This window comes from Clarias gariepinus, chromosome 13 (genome assembly GCF_024256425.1).
Source record: "Clarias gariepinus isolate MV-2021 ecotype Netherlands chromosome 13, CGAR_prim_01v2, whole genome shotgun sequence".
NCBI classification, from domain to species: Eukaryota; Metazoa; Chordata; class Actinopteri; order Siluriformes; family Clariidae; genus Clarias; species Clarias gariepinus.
Window position 1 is genome coordinate 7587081 of NC_071112.1, and position 20876 is coordinate 7607956.

Genomic DNA, 20876 nt, shown 5'->3' on the forward strand with positions numbered 1-20876 from the left:
ACAACATCCCAATCATGAAAACAAACAGGTTTCAGATGTGTTCCTTCTCCCAAAACTCCATAATGTTGGTTAGAAATATTAAGTACAATGCTTTTAGCTAGGCTTTTAGGTTTATTGAGACAAATCTGATTTATATGACAGACTAATTTAATCTGCTGGTATAAAGTCAATAAGATCTGTCTGAGACACACGGAATAAATGCTTTATGTTATTGACAAATAAAAAAGTTCTTACTCTGCTTTTTCAGCCTCGGAATGCTTCTCCTCATCCTCTACATCCTTTTCACATACTGCTTCCTACACACACACACACACACACATAAATACCAAAAATCTGTAAAGCACAGCTCATAAGCAGTGCTTCATTTGTATCAGTAGACATTTATGACAAAACAAATCAGAATTGTTATTAGACAAAAGTTTAATAAGTGATTATAATGTTCAACTCAAACTAATTCCTACAACAGCTTTAAAAAAATAAAATAACGTTGCTATACCATTATTACTGAGTCGTGAATATTACTTCTATTTAACCGACTGCTAACTAGCTAGCCTTCTAGTCAGCAAAAACAAAAAAAAAATCTCACCAAATCCACATAAATAGAATTAGTTTTGTTCATCATAATCCAGCTAGCAAAGCCATGGACAGTTAGCAACTTACGGTAAATAGAACATTATTTTTAAATACAATTACAGAAGCAAAGGCTAAATTAAAATGATTTGAAATTGAAAAGGGATTGAAAAGGGATCTGTAACATAGCTCCAGGATTAGCTCTTGATTTAACATCTGTCTACAGGCTGCTGCTAATTACAGTAGCTGTTAGCTGTAATTGCAGCTTAAATGAAAATTTTTTACTTCTTGTAGTGAAAAGTATGAGGCACCGTATAGGGCTTAAATCAAACTTTACTCATGCACACACATATGAAACACTTGCATACACATATGAAAAACTCACACATACATATATACTACTAACACACACACATACATACTCCCCGCGCACACACATACAAACTCTTTACGCACATACAGCTATGAGATTCTCAGTGTAACCGGAAGGCATCTCAGTGTAGATGGACTTTTCGCTTCATTCTCCCTGAATGGTAGTACTGGTTTGTAAACAGCCTGCTGTTGGACAGTTTAGAAGGCGGAGTAGGACAGTATAATAATCATCACTGCTCAATCACAAGGCGTATTCAGAAAACGCAGGTGAATAAATGAATCACTCGTTGTCCTCTAAACTGTCCATTAACTTTTTAAAAAAATTACTACTCCCTGCGCAGGAAAAGTCTGATAAGGGAACTTCACCCTACAAAATTCCACCATTCAGAACACCATGCAACGTTACTTCCTCCTTGCGTTACCATGGTAACACAAGCACCTCGGATACCTGTCGCTGCTGCTGTGGAAATTTCACACTACGGACATTAAATATAGAATATTTATTGAAACAAAAACTGATACCATTATAAAATATATAACGTATTGAAACGTTTATAACTTACGAATAAATTATTCGATTAAGTTACACGATGTACGGAGGTGTATTTATTTATTCATTTATTTATTTTTACAGATTACTAGCCTATATAATACGAATGGTTTCTTAATTAATTTAAAATGTAAATTATTGTGTCCTATTTATATGATGTCGTCCTCGATAATAACTATAAGAAAAATATAAATTATTTTTCAAATAAAATCTTTTTACACTCCAGTGATATGTAATGACTTATAGGAAATTATCCATTTCCTTTTCCGCTAAACTGAAGATCCGTTGTTCACTCGTTCCCTTACACCGCTACAGTTCGCTTTGTGCACGCGCATCTCATAGGTGTGCTTTTCTCTAGTTTTCAGGTTAAGTTATTAAGGTATTAAGTTTAAGTTAAGTTATTGCTAACTAGCTAATGTTTTAGCTTTTAAATTAAAAACTAATTTATGAAAAACACCTCCAAATAAAATATGTGGCTATGCTATGACAGCTAGCTAGAATATTTAGGATTTAAATTCATAAGAAGAAAATATTTTAGGAATTGTTTAATGAAATTAATTTTTATAAAAAAGAGTTTTGAAATAACTTAAGCTTTGACTAGCCAACTATGTATGGATAGCTTTGCTATTATTAAATTACAAAAAAAAATTTAACTAGATCTTGTATTAAAATGAGATATCAGCTATAACTAGCTAGCACACTCACTTAAATAAAAATACAACTAAGAATTGTAAATATATGTAGCTTCTCTTTTAAAAAGAGATCTGACTACCATAGCCTTTGCTAGCTAAGCAGCTAGGCATCTCTGAATAAAAACAACAGGGATTTGTAAATACGATTAGAGCTTGTATCAAAATGAGATCTGAGATCTGTTTCTCCAAATGAGAATAAGCTGTCTTTTTAATTCAATTGAATTTATTGTATTATTGAGGCACATGAATAACATCTAACTAACTAGGGCTAAGTCTTTTATTCACTTCTTATTGTAATTATATTTTATTATAAATGAACAATTATCTTCTTTAACACTAATGAAATTATAGTGTACAGTATGTCTATGTGTATGTAATGCACTGTATTCTACTGACCTGATATTTAGAGGAATTCATTACGTCACCAATGCTGCTGTTGGAATCTCGACTAAGTAGTATATAATGTCCTCCTTCCTTTCTTAAACGAAGACCAAACATTTCCGTTAATAGCTGAGGGTTTCTGGACACAGCTGATAAGTTCAGACTGACTGCTTGAAGGTCACCTTTTGGTGACATGGTCTGTGAGAGATCTTTGACTTTGTGGATGACCCCTTCATTTACCCCTGTGACTTCATCCAGTGTCGGGTCTGGCAGATCGCTGAAGAAATCGGAGAGTTTGGTCTCTTTGGCAAACTCAATAATGCAACCACTGAGAAAGACAAGGTAAAGAACATGTAGGAAAAAGCAGACGGTGCCCAGGATAGTATGAAAAATGGCTGATAAAACCGTTTGGAAGAAAAGGGATATGGCCAAAATGAGACCCTTCATGGTCGTCCTTTTAATCTGCCTCTTCATGTTCTTTATGGAGAGAAGACATATTAGCATCATCAAGCCACAGAGAGGGGCCATGAAAAGCTGTTTCATCACCAAGCCTTTCTTCTCTCCTTTAGCGTCATCGTTATGTATAGCTGGGTTTATATCCTTCTCTTTCTTCTCATCCACTTTATCATCCTCTGTTCCCAGCACTTCATCATCCCGGTCGGAGGTAGAGATCTGGGCGGCCAGCTGCATCTCGAAGATGGTGTCTTCGCAGAAGCTCATGAAGAGCTCCATCTTTTCCTTCTCTCCTCCCTTATTAACAATGTCGAAGATGAATTGACGCTTGCTCTCCTTGACCTAGGGCAATTATTTGAATGTATACAGAGCGACAGATTGTTATAACATTATGTAAGTTCATTGTTTTAGCACAATCTACTAAGTGTCCTCTTTTACTGTTACCAATTATAGGTCTGCTAACCTGTTAACGTAAATTTTCCCTTAGAATTTACACAAGGAAAGTCCTTTGTATTCATCATCAGGTTACCTAACTGCTTAAGTTGATTGTCTGGGCATCCCATTGTGATAATGCTAATTACATGTGTATATTTTATGTCTCGAAGGTTGCCTAATGTGTTCATTTGTCTTGAGCAGTGTCAACAACACCAGCTTGAAACACAAGTACTTGTATAATTCATCAAAAAAAACATTAGCAGTCTACAGTACAATATACAGACTGAAAAAGCTAGTTACATTACTTTCCTGTAAAAAATAAACATACAATAGGCATCCAGTTAAACAGGTTTACTTAGACAAAATGAACACCATTTATTACCTGTGGTTTCTCCCATTGCATCCGGCTCGACTCGCTGATTTCAAAGTAAACCCTCTCGACCCGTTTCCCGCTGCCCATGATCTCAATCCTGCCCAGGTGGGGCTGGAAATACCTGAGCACGCTGTCAGCTAACTCCAGAAAGTTCCGTAATCGAGGATCATGAGGCATGTGCTCTGAAAGATTGGTCAAAAGGACAGCCACGTTAAAGCCAATGTCCTTGGCCGGTTCATGGAAACGGGCCACAAATGCACGATAGTCCAGGAGCTTGCTTTCGTTCATCTCTGCGCAAGACAAAAGAAACTCCATCTCAGCTGCCGTGTAACGTTTGTAGCCCTCCATGGCCTTCTGAAAGTCCTTCTTGGAGATAAGCCCTTGTCCATCAGGGTCATATTCTTTGAAGCCATCAGAGGATATGAGGTCTTTGAGTTTCAAGAACATGTCGAAGAACGTGAGGATCATTTCAACGTTGCTGGATGACTCCACCAGCATGTCCACCATCTGTTTGCCGATTGTGCCATTCACAACATTTCCTGAGAACATAATATAAAGAATATAAAAATGAGGGCTTCAGTATTAACTCATTAATACGTGATTAATCTAGACATTTTAAGGCATTATTTTTAAGGCAAATTAATCATATGGCCAAGTTTGATCCTAATGGATTCAAAGAACTCAAATTTTAAAATATCATAAAACTGCATGATTTTTTTCCTCTTACTAGTTCGTCATGCACTTTTTCATTCCAACATTGCACATTTATAATACAAGTAAATCTGAGTAATTAAATAAATTGTGATTAGTCATGATTAATAAAAATAATAAAACTATTTACTGTAAGGCATTTTTTTTAAGGTTTTTAGCCTATATTTTTGTGACAAATTATTTAGATCATATAACACTTTTCACAAAATACCACCTACAACTTTCCAACTTTAAATGGTTTCCTCATTTCACATTAGATTCACAGATAAACCAAAACATTACACAATGGATGACCCAAGTTTGGTTGTGTATAGTGTATCGTGACCAATTATACTGTCGGTGATCAATGTTAATGTATTAATGGTATGTGGTGTTAATCTTGTGGCTGATCGTCCTTAAATTTCATAAATAGAACATCCATTTTATTACATCATACTCTTCCGATTAAATACTTGTTTATTCTTACACCATCAGGAGCTTTTCTAAATAATTATAATTCTAAAATATTAAGATATTAAAATGTTTAAAAACCTTTGACTGATGGTAAAGTATTGTGAAAGAATGGGCTTACCTCAGTATTCTACTGTAGATAAGGATGAATATTCTGTGATTTGTACTTATTGCTTGGTTCTTACCTTCTAGCATAGACAACAGCATCACCACCATGTCTTTAAGCAGATCCATCAGTTCCTTCAGCAGCTCGATCTGACTCGAATCCTGGATGATGATGTACAATATTGTCACCTCTCACAGTACTTACAGCTTATTTTTAGCAAAAGTATTTTATTTTATGGCAGATCATCTGAGACTGACATTTGCTGTCATGTTCATCCTATAAATAGCACAGTCTGTTTTGCATGAATATTAAACTTCTGGTCTGGCATACGGAACAAAATGTTCACCTCATACAATTATAGTTCATGTATTTATATATTTATTCAAATTTCTTTAAACAGTCACCTGCATCCATTAAATCTAGGGGGTTTCCAGAGCTTCTATAGGACTTAATTAAAATTCAGAAAATAAATAGTTAATTCAGAGATGATCATTTTATCCTTGCAGTGGTGTTTTTATGCAGACCTGAGAAATCTTCATCTGCATGTGGGCGAAAACGTGAAGAAAGCCGACCACGGCATCCCACAGCCGACTGTGGGCCAAACTCTGCTGGTTGCCAGTGCATGGACCCTTAAAAGAATAATAATTGAAAAGTAATAATAAAATGAAGTGTATCATTGTACTGAAAATGTACGAGTTAATAATTTATTATGCAACCTGCAACATTAAACTCAGCACAGTGTAAACCATATTTTTGAATTACTAAAATGTTGGTTATTAAGTATAATGTTAGGATACTTGATAAGTATATGAAAATAATCGTCTTGCCAAAAAAGGGTCACAACAAATTACACACATCAAAGATGTGCAATTACTTAAAATGTCCCAGTTTTTTTTTACTTCTTCTTAACAATTAAGCCAATGAATATTTTTTCACATGATCTTTTTGGTAATGTTTAAATCTCTCGGCACCTTCTAGAGACGTTATTTTGCTGTTTTGCCTTAGATGCTAATTGTAGATCTTTACAATCTCCCGTAGTCAACGACTGTATTTTTCAGATTAATGAAAAATCTGCTGTAACGATTAACCCCTAGAGGGCGCCAAAGCGCCTGGGTTTGTTTGTTTTATTTTGGTATTATGTTTAAGTTGGACTGCATGTCCCAGACTGCACCTCGGTCAGGTGACGTGGGAGTTCACCTGAACCGAGGTAAGGTAATTAAGTTGATTATAAAGAGCCTGACTGGAGCACAGTCAGGCGTCTAGCTTTTGTGGTCCTTTGGTAAAGTTTTATGTTGGTGTTTATTTTATGTGCTTACTGAATAAAAAGCATTTACTAAACCGCCAGCTCGCCTCCTGCAAATTATGCCACGACCGCACAAACGCCGACAGAAGAATCATGACAGAAAGCTAGACCGTCGTAGTGGCATAGCGGAGGTCGCTCCCCCAGACGTTTTTTGGGGGGGCGCTATCACCATCTCGCCCGAGCTGGCGGAATGGCTGGAGGACAGCGAGGAGCAAGGGGAGAGAGAGCTCTTGCAGAGCTGGGAAGGCTGCAGGCTGATCGAACCGGCGGATTGTCTGGAAGACAGCGAAGAGCAGCGAGAGAGAAGAGCGCGGCGCAGCTGGGAAGGCTGCAGGCTCGCCATTCGGCGGACGCCGTTCAAGGGTGAGGCAGAGGGGAGATACACGGTCCCAACCACCAGCCAAGAGGCACGGGCCGAGGAGGCCTGGCAGAACGGTGACGAGGACTTAACGGAGGAGGACTACACGTTGTTGGCACAGTTGAACAGAGAGCGCATTTCCGACCTGCGGGAGCAGGTGGCGCTACTCCAAAGGCTGCTCGTCCAGGTTCGAGAGAACTGCGATGTAGCTCCGAACACTCTCCCTCTCTCTAATCTGGACGACGCGCTCCTCCTCCCGCTCCCGACTGTAGTCAACGCGGAGGTCTACGTGCCGCGGCTGCCAGACACGTCTACTCCTCAGCCGCCGCCTCTGCCAGACAGGGGAAACGTCGCTCCCGCTCCACAGCCGCCAAGCGTCGTGTGCGGCGCTGCCGATCTGCCGCCTCCAAGCTGCATGAACAGCGAGCCAGCGCTTCAGCCGGGCTGCGAGGACGGCCTGCTGCTTCCTCCGCCTCCCGGCTTTGAGGACATCGCGCCAGCTCAGCAGCCGCCGATGGAGACAGCGATCGACGCTCCGGCTCCTCAGCCAGACTTCCAGGCCGGCCTGCTGCTTCCTCCGCCATCTGGATTTGAGGACGTCGCTCCAGCTTCGCCGCCGCCGCCCAGCACAGCGAGCGTCGCTCCAGCTCCGCCGCCGCCGCCGCCGCCCAGCTCAGCGAGCGTCGCTCCAGCTCCGCCGCCGCCGCCGCCCAGCACAGCGAGCGTCGGTCCAGCTCCGCCGCCGCCGCCGCCCAGCACAGCAAGCGTCGCTCCAGCTCCGCCGCCGCCGGCCAGCACAGCGAGCGTCGCTCCAGCTCCGCCGCCGCCGCCGCCCAGCACAGCGAGCGTCGCTCCAGCTCCTCAGCCGCCGCCGAGCGTCGCTCCAGCTCCTCAGCCGCCGCCGAGCGTCGCCCCAGCTCCTCAGCCGCCGCCGAGCGTCGCCCCAGCTCCTCAGCCGCCGCCGAGCGTCGCCCCAGCTCTTAAGCCTAGCCCACGAGAGGGGATCGACCGCCTCGGTGTTGGAGGTCCGGACTGGGACCGCTGGGGAGGGAGTCCGGGTCCTCCGGTAACGCTCCGGAGGAGCGTTTTTTAGGGGGGGGTACTGTAACGATTAACCCCTAGAGGGCGCCAAAGCGCCTGGGTTTGTTTGTTTTATTTTGGTATTATGTTTAAGTTGGACTGCATGTCCCAGACTGCACCTCGGTCAGGTGACGTGGGAGTTCACCTGAACCGAGGTAAGGTAATTAAGTTGATTATAAAGAGCCTGACTGGAGCACAGTCAGGCGTCTAGCTTTTGTTGTCCTTTGGTAAAGTTTTATGTTGGTGTTTATTTTATGTGCTTACTGAATAAAAAGCATTTACTAAACCGCCAGCTCGCCTCCTGCAAATTATGCCACGACCGCACAAACGCCGACAGAAGAATCATGACATCTGCAAGTTCTAGCTCTTTAGGAATAACAAGTGAGGCATTTAATGTTTTTTTTTTGTTATAAAGGAAGCTCAAGAAACTTAAGTTGCTTTTTTATGCCTTAATCTTTTAAACAGTACTTTGCCTCCCCTAAATAAAGCCCTAAAAGCCCTATTTCCATGACCCCCCCCCTCCCCCAACATAAAGGAAGTGTAAATTAAAGATGGATAAAACAGGCAGATTAATTAAAAATATCATTTGGGTCATTAAGTCATTTTAAATTAGATAACATGTAAAGAGCTAACAAAAAGAACTGATTTGTGTATAATGATTTCTAAGAAAGGAAGATTCTCACCTGGATGTACTCTGTGAGAGTGTTGAAGACCTGTTTGGCCACGCGGATGGCTTTAGAAAAGTTACGCTGGCCGTGTTCATCAATCACATCTTTCCCAGAGTAATACCAGTAAAAGTCACTTATGGACTCCTAAACACAGCACACAGATATGGATGTACACCTGTTTATCTACTCTATTATATTAATCAGGGTGTATTCACTACTGTACTGTATATTCATCATTATAGAGTCAGATTTAAAGAATAATACCAGTGAATGTCACTGATGCACTGCTAAACACAGCATACAGTTACACACGTACTAGTGTACCCAGGTTTGTTACCCGCATCAGGTCTGTCTCTGCATTTGCCTGTTCTCCCTGTGCATGGTGGGTTTCCTCTGGGTTCCCTGGTTTCCTCCCACAGCTCAAAAACAACTAATTAGGCTAATTGGCATTTCCAAACTGCCCATAGTGTGTAATTGTTGGCTGCCCCGGTCAAAGAGTCGCCACAACGGACCATCTAATCCTCAGATTTTACACTGGATGCCGTTCCTGATGCAACCCTCCCATTTTATCCTATTGTGTATTCACTACCGTATGTTCTCCACTATAAATTCAGAGTCGTAGAATAACACAAGTGAACTGATAGAATCCTAAACACATCACACAGTTACAGCCTGCTATAGTGTGTTCACACCTGTATAATGATTTATTCTTCTTGATTTAAGATGGTGCATGCCTGCACTTGTTAAATAATTCAACAGTACCGCTCATATTGTAAACGTAAATGCATTAAATATACAACAAAGCACTTTCAAGCATTCATTTCTTTTTAGTTAAGCTTAAAGTGCTAATTTACCTGCAGTCGGAGCAGGTAGTCTACTGTGGAGATGACAATATTTACGGTGGTGTTGTTTCCTGTCTGAGTTCTCAAATAGTTCTGAAAATCTGTTACAAAAAAAAATCAGTTTTGATTTTATAAAGAGCATATCACATATATAAGGCAGCTAACTGTATATACAGTTTGCACAAAATAACTGCTATTGTTGCAGTTAAAAAAAAAAATAAGAAAAGACAAGCAATACACACTGCTCATGCAAAAACAAAAATTCACATTTTGAATCATGCAATGAGGAAAGAAAAACTCCATAGATGTGATAACCTCGTCATTCAGGTCATCAGCTGTTTTCATTTTATTGCCACATAACATTGCTGAGTCTAGACCTGAGCGAAGGAAGCCCAGATCATAACACTGCCTTCTGAGGCTTGTACAGTGGACACTATGCATGATGGGTGCATCGCTTCATGAACTGTCCTTATTACCCTGACGCATTTTTACCATTTTTATCTTCATCTTTTTTTTTTTCAACCACATTTCTTGCACAAAAGTGACGGTTCGGCACTACCCTTCATTTGTTGGAGTAACTTTAAATCTCCTTGGTTGTTTTCTTTGCTTTATGCCATCCAACAATTTGACCCCTCTAACTACTGCCAGGCATTGTATATACCTTAATATTCTGTGCTTACCAAAGATTTTACAGGCTTTTTTTACGAGTTTGCGTACTTGCTCATTATTAATGCTTAACCTCTACATAAAAGCGCATGCTATTGTATGTGACTAGGACTAGTGTGACAGATTTTCTAAAAAGACCTTGACTTGAGTGTAAAGTAAAGCCTCTGTAGTGGTAGATTTCACACCTTTTAAATAAATAATTTGGAGAAGATTGAACAATCTTCTTTAGCTTGCTTTCTTGAAAAAGCAGTACAGGTGCAGCCAAAGAGAAAGCTATTGAAAATGTGACACCATTAAAGTGAGGATATTAAAAATTAATAATAGGAACAGGTGAATTTAAATAGAGATCACCAATGTCTGTGATCTCTGTAATCTATTCATTACAATAAAATCAATACATTCATAGTACTATTATGCAGCATGAGACCAAACGCGTCAATCTTCCTATGCATTGTCATTATAATTCTTTATATTAAAGTCATATTAGTATTATTACTTCTTCTGACTTTTGTCAAGGGCTTTGTTAACCATTAGACATGCAGTAAAATTTATTCTTTATAAAAAAGAGGAGGAAAAAAAAACAAACAGAGGCAAGAATAATCACACGGTGTGATTTTGAGTTATTGCTTTGTTTCGGCAGCCTTGAGCTGCGGGTGATTTATTGTCCGATTGGGCGGCTAAACACCTGCATTATGTCCTTCACATAGCAACTGCAGGAAGCGGAAGAGATCACAAGTCAGCGGCTCATCTGCCATAACCTTTTCACCTAACGCAAACACATACACAGAAATAGAGGTAATACAGGGGTTAACATGCCAGATACCAGCAATTTGATTTTATTCTTCTGCAAAGCCATGTTATACATAGAGTATCTCCCTGATTTAATGTGTATTGGTTTTGACGTACCTGCATTGCCTTCAGCTGCGGTTCCTAAACCTTCGGCTTTCATCTGTCTCTCGAAAGCATTCAAGTCTAAAACACTGCAACATACACATGCAGTGCAGAGATGCGACATTTAGCAACAAAAAAAAAATTTATAATGATGATATACAGTATATATCATCTACAGAACATCTACAGAATTTCATCTCTAAAAACTCCATATCCTGCCTATATCAATTTCCGAATATTATAATGATGATGAGAAAGAGATCTAAAAACAGCTCGCAGACAGAACACAGTCAGTGTGCTACAGGTTAGCTGTGAAGTCTAGATAATGTGGGCTGTTTTCACATTTATTGTTTTGCGAGTTCACGCAGCGTGAATGAAACGTGACAGCAGGCCGTATTTGGCCCTCAGGCTCTGCGTTTGACACGCGTTCAAAAATATGAGTGGAAACAGAGACAATACCTGCAGGACTGTATGAGGCTCGCCAGGCTGTGAAAGAATCCCACGTCTCTTTTCTCTCTCAGATAGTCCAACATTTTCTATTAGAATCCAAACAGAATAACATCTCATTCAACACTGTGAGAGCACTTAAAACACTGATTACATTTTATTAGATTTATAATACTGGCTTTATGATCCGATTCTCAGAATATGTTGAGAAGAATATGTTTAATTGAAGAGAAATGATGAGAGACCCTTTTTCTAAACTATATACTGTACAATGCTGAACAATGTGCATTTTGCTTTGAATAAACCTAATTAAATAAAAAATAGGTTTAGTTTTGGTAACAAAATGTCCAGAGCATAAAATGTCCATTATGTCACCATTATCATAAAAAGGCATTAATTACCTGCCTAATTACATAATTATTCTTTAATAAATGATTGCAAATTAATTTTATAGCCCTGACCTGGGGAAAACAATCAGCAGCATCATAGGCACTATTTAATCTTAAATAGAGCTCCAAAGTTGGCTAAAATGCTCGATTTCCTCAGCCTCTATCTCAGACACTATAGATCTCAGCAATGCAGGACTGGTGTCGTTTGAAACTCTTTTAAATTGCTTAAATGTGTTTTTTTTTTTTTTAAAAAAAAACTTTTGTTGCAAAGTGATGAAATTACTTAAGAATTAAAATACTCAATATCCAATTTAAAATAAACTATAATACTGAGGCGTACCTGCTGGACGTCTGTGTTTCCCCCGTTCAGGATGGCGATACCGAGTTTAAGAGTAGCCTCCACCGAGGGCCCCATAACACCTGGATTTAAAACAGACAAATATAAATCCAAAAACTGAGTATAAAATTCGGCTATGCTCACTAACTAGTGAAGAACGATTTAAGAAAAAAAATGAAGATTTAAGAAAAAAAATGATATGAGTGAGTATTAAATACATTAATTATTTGTTTAATGAGCAGATAAATCATTTGATGGACGAATCAGCAAGATAATAAAATAATGAAAGAAAAATGAATAATTCACCTAATGAATGAATGCATGATGTAATGGAGCGATGATACAGTGCAAGGATGAATAGGGAAGGTGAATGAGTAAATTACTAATTCATTCTTTCATTTATTTACAGAATCATTCAACTCCAAAAGGCCTTATACGTATTAATTTTGTTCTTGTCACGATGTTGACGTGACATCACATGGCCGTGTGACACACCTCCCAACACAGCACTTCACTAGCAAGATCTTCATCACTGGATATTGTGAAACAAATTCTTAGATTCATTTAGACTCCGTTGCTGAGACTGAAGCTTAATGACTTTCTGTTTTATTAGCATTTTGCTCTTGGTGTGATAGCTGCCACTGTTGGGCCTTATGCAACCCCGTTAACCCTTAACTGCTCATATGTGTAATGAGATAAATGTCATCAGTTTAGTCAGTTTGTACACCAACTGACTTTTTTGCCTGTTTGACATCGTTCATGTTCATTGTGTTTTGGATTCTTTACCACCTTAACACACTGTTTTCCAACATAGATGCACAGGGATAGTTAGTGGGAGACCTCGATCAACGTACTGTACTGTATAACTGATAAAATTAAGCAACAAAATAGATCTTTTCTCTTTTCTTTCCCTAACCATAAGTGTTAAGACTCTGAGTTAATGATCTGAAGGTCGTTGGCTCAAGCCCCAGCTCCAATTATTTGCGAGTGTTGGGCATGGCCCTTATCCCTGTCTGCTCCAGGGCCGTTGTTTAATGGCTGACCCTGCGCTCTGACCTGGGATATGCGAAGAATAAAGAATTTCCCTGTGCAGCAATGTATATGTGATGATAGTCTTGGCTTAACATAGCATTGTCTTTGTTACTTCTCATACCCAGTTTAGCACCCCACCACCAATACCTTCATCACCCATCCCGGGAGGTTTAAATGTAATACCAATTATGCCAGAATTTCTTGCTACATTACTCATTCTACTTCTCTAATTGGGCAGAATAAACTAAGCAACGAAAACTGCTATGTTAAGCAATCTTGGGGAAAAATTACAGTTCTTAATGTGATCACTTCTTCAAAACAATTTGAAAGGTTTTTTATATGGTATGTGTATTTGATCACTTCACAGATGGATGTGAGTGACGGAATGCTGAGCTGCTTCGTGCAGTAAGGGAACTCCTAAGGGAACAGAAGTGGCTGAATATGGTGAGCTCTATGGAATTCCAGATGCTTGCCACAGGCAGTGAATGGAGCAGGTAGGCACTGAATGAAAGAAGCATTCAGATGGGCATTACACCATTTTAATAAAGCCAACCTTGACTCTATATGGACATGGCCATCTTTAGATTAAGAATTAGGGAGCAACCAAAGTTCCCATGACATGCCTTGTTGCATCTGATCATTTTGGACAACATTAATACCAGGGGAAAGACAACGGCAAGTGCGGGTCTTTCTCTTTTTCAGAAAAAACAAAGATGACACCACTCACATGGGGCACTGAACACAATCAAGATGTCCACTCAGTGAGTCAATCACAGAATAGTCACGACACATCGTTTGTCATGATTGTACAGAAACAACACACAGACATTTCAACACTGATTGACTCCGGAGTGGCAGACGACGTTATTGTCTAAAAAACTAGACCTTCAACCTCTCCAACACCCCTACACATCAAAGCTATGGATGATGGTGCAATAGGAGCTGGTTTATGCCACCAAAAAATCCATTCTGTGAAAGCAATCTCATGATCCTTTCATCTCTCAGAGTAAAAAAATGAATAAAATAACACAGCTCTTTACTGACAGTTAAAAAATTCTTTAAATCATGCCATGCTAAACATTTTACATAATAAAAAACACACAACAATTTTAACACAATAGCAATATAAATTATAGCATTTTCTTTTACCTCTGCTGGCACTGAGCCTCTGGAGAGCCATCTCTGCAGCACCACGATCATGTAGTCTGGCCTGCTGGTACAAGAGCCTCTGTTTCTCCAGCTCTTTCTCCTAAAATCAATTAAGCAACAAATAAACCTTAGCAACAAAAAAGGAAGGAAGGAAGGATGAGAGAAAGAAAAGGAAAGAAGGGAGAAAGTTGAGAAAGGAAGCAAGGCAGTGTAGGGAGGATGGAAGGCAAAGAATCAAGGAAGGAAGAAGGGTAGATGGGAAGATAGGGGGTAAGGTAAAAGAAGGAAGGTAAGATGGAACGTGATAAATAATGAAAGGAAGTGGATGGGAATTAAGTGATAATTGAGGAAAAGAAGTAAGGAAGGGAGAAAGGAAGGAAAAAGAAAAAGAAAGAAAGGAACTGGGGGGAAGGCGAAGAATGACAGAAGGAAGAATGAAATGAAGGCAAAGGAAAGTTAATAAGAAATAAAGCAATGAAATAATGGGGTGATGGAAGGCAAAGAGAAGGAAGGAAGGAGGGAAGGAAGAAAGAAAGATAGAAAAGTATTGTATGTACGATGGAAGGCAAAGAATCAAGAAAGGGAGAAATAAAGAAAGGAAGACAAAGTAAAGAAGAAAGGTGAAAGAAGATAGGAGAAATGGAAAGTAATAAATAAAAAAGGAAGTTGATGAAAGGTAAGAACTAAAGAAGGGAGGAGAAAACAATGTAAGAATAGAAGGAAATGAGGGAATGCAAGGAGAGAAATGAATAAAGGAAGAAAGGAAGGAAGGAAGAAAGAAAGAAAGAAAGAAAGGAATAATGGAGAAATGAAGGAAGTGCATAAAGGGTGAAAGGTAGGGAAGGAAGAAAAAAGGGAAGGCAATAAAGAAAGGAAGGAAGGAAGGGAGGAGTGGAAGACAGGAAAGAAAGGAAGGAAAAGGGGCAACAATCCACAAAGAGCAAAACCAGAACTTGAAAATCAGACCACAGGCAAGTAGTTTATTTCTGTTAATAGCAAAAGCGATGTCCTGAAATCTTCCTACTTTATTTAATGTCTTAAACAATCCAGCGTGATGTAGATTTTTGACCCGTCTTTACCCATAAGTACAGCCAGTCTGATACACGATTAGTCCGTTTTTATTGCTGTAAATGTTCCTCATCACTCACCTCGAAAGATTTCACCTCTTCATGACCGTCCTCGGCCTGGCAGCTCTGCATGCGGATCAGAAGAAACACAGTTATAATGTCACGTCAGGACTATAATCATCATAAGCTTTAAAGAGATAAGGATACACATTATAATCACTTAAAAGGGACACTTGCTGCGTTAACACTGAGCGTGAGTGTGGAATGAGGTGGTGTACCCTGATCAGAGCTCAAACCTCTGTTATCTGTTAAGACCTGTGATACTGAGCTGTAGTTATAACGGTACTGAATTTTCCAGGTGTCAGTTCTCAGGTGGATGTTCTCACCTTGGCCATGATGCCGGTGTAGGCCAGGTACAGACTGTCTTCCTCCAGCCTGCTGAACAAATGACACAGATTCATATCAATGCATTGAAAAAAGTGTAAACATGAATGGATATAAAGAAACTGAGTGTTGGGGGACATTACTTTTTAAAGTAACTAACTACATTACAAAATTTGAATTACTGTTTTTAAAAAGTAATCAGTTACATTACAGCGTTACTTCCTGATAAAAGTAACTAGTTGGAATACTTAAGTTCTTTGTGATTCCTCATGCGTGTTGCTTTGGGGGGGTGGGGGGTATTAGGGGCGGGGCTTGTAGGACGTCTTTTACACACACAGGAAGGCAGGAAGGAAGGTGATAAAGGAAGAACTGAAGTAATGAAGAAGAGAAGGAAGAAAGGAAGGAATGCAGGAAATTAAGAAAGAAAGTCAAAGAAGGATAGAAAGAAGTGAATAAGCAAGTAATTAACACAATGAAGAAAATAGGGAAGGATATTAATAAGCAAAAAAAAAAAGCAAGGAAATGGAAGGATGAAGAGCAAAAAAGGAAGGAAGGAAGACAGGCAATGAAGAAAGGTAATGAAGTATGGAAGGAATGGACGAAGAACGGTATGAGAATAAAAAGAGAAATAAAGAAGGGAGGAAGGAAGAAAGGAAGGAAATCTTAATTCTATAAGAGTGAAACATTTTTCAATTTAGGGCAAACACACACATGCATACACGCACGCACGTACGCACGTACGCACACACACACACGCACACACGCACACACACCTCCTCTCAGTCAGGGCACTTTGATGGAAGAGAGTAATGAGCTGATGAAGAGGGTCGATCTGTTTGCCTTTCACTGTTTCCTCACTCCGCTCTACTGCGCTCCCTCCATCTCCTGCTTTCTGTAACCCAATAAAAGTTTCATGAGCTTCAGATCTAAATCACAGAGCCTGTATTTTCCTCCAGCTGTGGTGCAGCAGATGTGGCTTATAATAAAAAAAAATTTGATTGTGTGTGTGTGTTTCTGCGCGTGTGTGTTTTAAACTCACAGCTAAATGTTCGATCAGCTTCTCCTCGTACAAGTCATCCTCTGCCTCGACCCACATCCTCCTGTAGCTCTGCAGAAACAAGTTCATCGCCCTGTGCCTGTATCGACACGCAATATTGGCGGAAATTAATCCAGAAATTGATTAACGAATGACTGTTTTGATAAATAAATACAAAATTTAATATGGCAATAACAACCAGACAAGCTCCTGTACTGTGCAAGTGGTCTTGGTGAATGATTGTGTGTGACTGTTTTGCGTCTCTTCCACAAGGTGTCCACAGGTTAACCGTTGACTTTAAATGACCAGGCGGTCCACTTACTGAATGTTCACGGGAATGACTGCAGTGGGATCTGAGACATCTCAGTAGGATCATTCATGGACGTACAGCCTCCTTTAAACTATTTTAAATGCTTTAAATGCACGCTTTAAATGCTTTTCTGAGGCTAAGAGTCTCATCACCGTACTGTGCTTGAAGTCTTCGCTTTTTTAACGACTTCATTTCATCAAGTCCTGGACCAACCTAAGCGCCTCTGCTACTGTAAAAAATGATGCCTGGTTGAATAGATATGTGTGTGTGTGTGTGTGTGTGTGTGTGTGTTACCGTGGCAGGTTGTATAATGGGGTCATCCGGAAGCAGGCCACTACGGCTCGTTTCCTCTGCTTAGAGAGAAGCTTCTGCCACACGGCTCTCTTACTGCCCTGAGGAGACTCCACCTGGATAACACACACAGAATAAATGGCTAGAAAAATAATTAGGACAACTAAATAATAGCAGAATACACAGACAACCCACAGAATAAATAAGTTCATTTAGTAAAAAGCTCATGATCTGAAGAATAAATGACCAGATCTTCATCCATTAATGTTTCCATTAATAATAACCATGAAGATCTGCCGTACCTGATCAAGATAGAAAAGAACACGGGCCACAGCCAAAACACTTTCAACACGATGAGTATCCAGTAAAGTATGAGAAACTTCCTGAAGAAAAAGAAAGAAAGAGAGAGAGAGAGAGAATGTGCACAATGTAAATTAGAAATACAGAAATATATTCATCCATCCATCTATCTATTGTGTGTACCACTCATCCTGTGTAGGGTCACGAGGGGCCTGGAGCCCATCCCTTAGAGGACAAGGTGGGTGCACGCTGGATAGGATGCCAATCCATCACAAGGCACAAGCACACACACACACACACACACACACACACACACACACACTATACTGGCATTTGGAAATCAGCCAACACTGGATGTCTTTGGACTGGAGGAGGAAACCGGAGTACTCACAGGAAACCCACCAGGCAATAATGCACAGTCCACAGACACAAACTGGCGAGAAGATACTGTAAGGGCCATATTTCATTCTTGTGATTTGTTGTTGTTTATCTTATTTCAGTTTATTAGTTAAACATTAAGCATTAAGTATCATAAATATAATTTGTATTGTGACATCATTTCATGTGTTGTTCTGTGACATCATCCCACAGTTATGCAGTTCCATGTCTATCACGCACGTTAGTTGTAGTTGTTGTTAAGACACGGAAGGATACAGAAAGGTTTGGAGCACACAAGCTTTTGACCGTGATAACGTGAGACAGTAAGCTAAAAGGAATACAGTAAAATAAGTTGTTGTAACTGTAATCTATCGAAGCTACAGAACACAGCAAGCGACTTGTCGTGACTACAGTGGATTTATGCAAGAAACTGTAACAACCGTTGTTTTTGATGTTGAAAATAAACAAGAGACAAAGAAATCAACGAAACGTCTGATGTCGTCAGTGACACTGTGTAACTAAAGACACGCGTCAGAACTTGTGAATAACATGCACCTACACTAAAGTCAAAAGCTTGTCTCCGCCGCAGAAATGAAGATAAGTGACTTAAGATTGTGAAGAGCGCGCGTGCGACTTCAAAAACGCGCATCAACCGAAACCGAAAGCGAGAAGAGGACTTGCCTGCCTTAAACTTCACCATGTCACACGGCGAGGACAACGCCGCTATCGCCGAATCTGAGCAGGTGATGGTGCTCGACGAACTGAAGAGCGCCAGAGAAGGCAAGTGGAGTCAGTTGACTGTATTATACAATGAACTAGAGGCGCTTATGGACAATGCTTGTAATTTGCATGACGTTAAAGCCAAGCGCCGCCAATACAAAGCGCTGCTAAACGACTTTATTGAAAGTAATGTAAAAGTGCGATCGTGCGCAAAGGTTGAAGAGCGTGAAACTGATCAGCAACACTGGTTTCACCCTAGATTAACGCGCTGCTCAGAATTCATGGTAAGAGTGGAGTCGTGGATCGCCGACACTAGTGATCGCTTTAAGCCGTCTCAAACAGTTGACGATGGAGTTTCGCCAAACGACAGTGTGTCAATGGCGGAGCGTAAGACGCCCGCCCCCCAAAGGCAAGGAAGCGTAACGTCATCGGCATCCAAAAGGTCCTTAACGTCAGCAGCATCCGAAGCTCGACTAAAAAAGGCAGAAGCCAATAGAGCAGCTTTGCTGGCTAAAGCAGCAACTTTAAGCCATCGGCAGGCGCTGGAGCTGGAGGAAGCACAATTAAAGGCTGAGGAAGAGCAATTGAAAGCAAGATTAAAGATTGAGGAAGAGCAATTGAAAGCACAACTAAAGGCTAAACAAGCACAATTAAAGGCACAAAAGGAAAGGCTGGAAATGGAAACGGCGCTTGCAATGGCCGATGCTGAACTAAATTCTTACCAGAACCGCAAAAAACAACATCCTGCCAGACGGAGCGTGGTCGTCGAAACGAGTGGTGCACGCCCCTCGGAACCAGAGCAAAACGACCACTGCAACCACAGTTCGGCAACGGAATACCTCGAGCTGCCATCACGCCTCCGAGCAACCCACTTAAGCATGCCAGTGAGTGCCAAACCCATAATGTCAAGCACCCTAATGGAACGGCCCACCCAAGGTAACGAACACTCACTTTACAACACTGACATAGTGGAGCCTCAGGGTAGGATGCCACTTCAGGCAGATCTTACAGAAATGTTTGCAAAGAGTCAGAGGCAACATTCCTTACCCTCGCGCAACGTTCCTCCATTCTATGGTGACCCTCTTGAGTTCACGTCCTTCGTAAGAGCCTTTAAACACGCCATCGAAACCAACACTGATAGCAATCATGATAGGCTGTTCTTTCTCGAGCAGTATACTGAAGGACAGCCTAAGAACCTAGTGAGAAGCTGCCTGCTCATGCCAGAACATCGTGGCTACGCAGAGGCTATGAAACTGTTACATGACAATTTCGGAAATAGACAAATAATCGCTACAACGCTGATGCAAAAGGCACTCAACTGGCCGGAAATAAAGTCAGAGGACGGAAAGTCGCTAAAAACCTTCTCCCTGTTCCTAGTAGAATGTTACAATACCATGTCAAGCATCGATTACATGGATGAGCTAGACAATGCTACCAACTTGAGAGGTGTTGCCTCAAAACTGCCCTACAAATTGCGTGAAAAATGGAGAAGCCACGTATACAAGTACGAGGAGCGCAATCAGGAAAGAGCTAAGTTCGTGCAGCTGATGAAATTCGTAGAACGAGAAGCAAAGGTAATGTCCAACCCACTCTTTGGAGACCTGAACGTTTCGACTAGTGGTACAACGACTAGTGGTAAAAAACACAGCAGCAAATCCTCTCCAGGATTCAAGCAAAAAACTGAAGAAAAGAGGGGCAGCAGCTTTGCGACCGGCGTAAAACAGGTTGGTAAAGTTCATAGAGACTCAATCACAGTAAAGAGTAGTGGTGCATTAGTTATTAGTGCCTTCACTAAACCTTGTGCATCCTGTGAGCAAGATCATACCCTAGACGAATGCCACAAGTTTAACAATGAGACATATAAGGTCAAATTGGACTTTCTAAAAAAGAATGGATTCTGCTTTGGCTGTTTAGTAAAAGGACATTTAAGCAAAGACTGCACGAAGAAAATTACCTGTCAGCTGTGCTCAAAGAAACATCCTCGCATGCTACACATTGCAGCAAAAGACACAGCTCAAGCGATCGCAAAGGCTGACGAAACCGAACCAGTTCAAACATTGCCTGTTGCAGCGAGTCACGAAACGAGTGCGTGTATCAGGGCTGGAGATGACTGTATTCTCTCCATAGTACCTGTT

At 40.6% G+C, this 20876-nt stretch overlaps 1 protein-coding gene across 1 annotated transcript in view; it reads right to left on the reverse strand.

Moving 5' to 3' along the window:
- Positions 1-20876, reverse strand: part of ryr2b (ryanodine receptor 2b (cardiac)) — a 95106-nt gene that overhangs the window by 16173 nt on the left and 58057 nt on the right. The window contains exons 72-89 of the mRNA XM_053509946.1: positions 17646-17726; positions 17347-17459; positions 16746-16842; positions 16480-16598; positions 15709-15760; positions 15404-15448; positions 14256-14355; positions 12078-12157; positions 11361-11437; positions 10917-10990; positions 10696-10776; positions 9357-9445; positions 8518-8646; positions 5618-5722; positions 5173-5254; positions 3836-4365; positions 2581-3360; positions 235-296 (exon numbers count right to left, since the gene is read on the reverse strand). Coding sequence (XP_053365921.1) covers positions 235-296; positions 2581-3360; positions 3836-4365; positions 5173-5254; positions 5618-5722; positions 8518-8646; positions 9357-9445; positions 10696-10776; positions 10917-10990; positions 11361-11437; positions 12078-12157; positions 14256-14355; positions 15404-15448; positions 15709-15760; positions 16480-16598; positions 16746-16842; positions 17347-17459; positions 17646-17726 — 2696 coding nt within the window. The remainder of the gene's footprint in view (positions 1-234; positions 297-2580; positions 3361-3835; positions 4366-5172; positions 5255-5617; positions 5723-8517; positions 8647-9356; positions 9446-10695; positions 10777-10916; positions 10991-11360; positions 11438-12077; positions 12158-14255; positions 14356-15403; positions 15449-15708; positions 15761-16479; positions 16599-16745; positions 16843-17346; positions 17460-17645; positions 17727-20876) is intronic.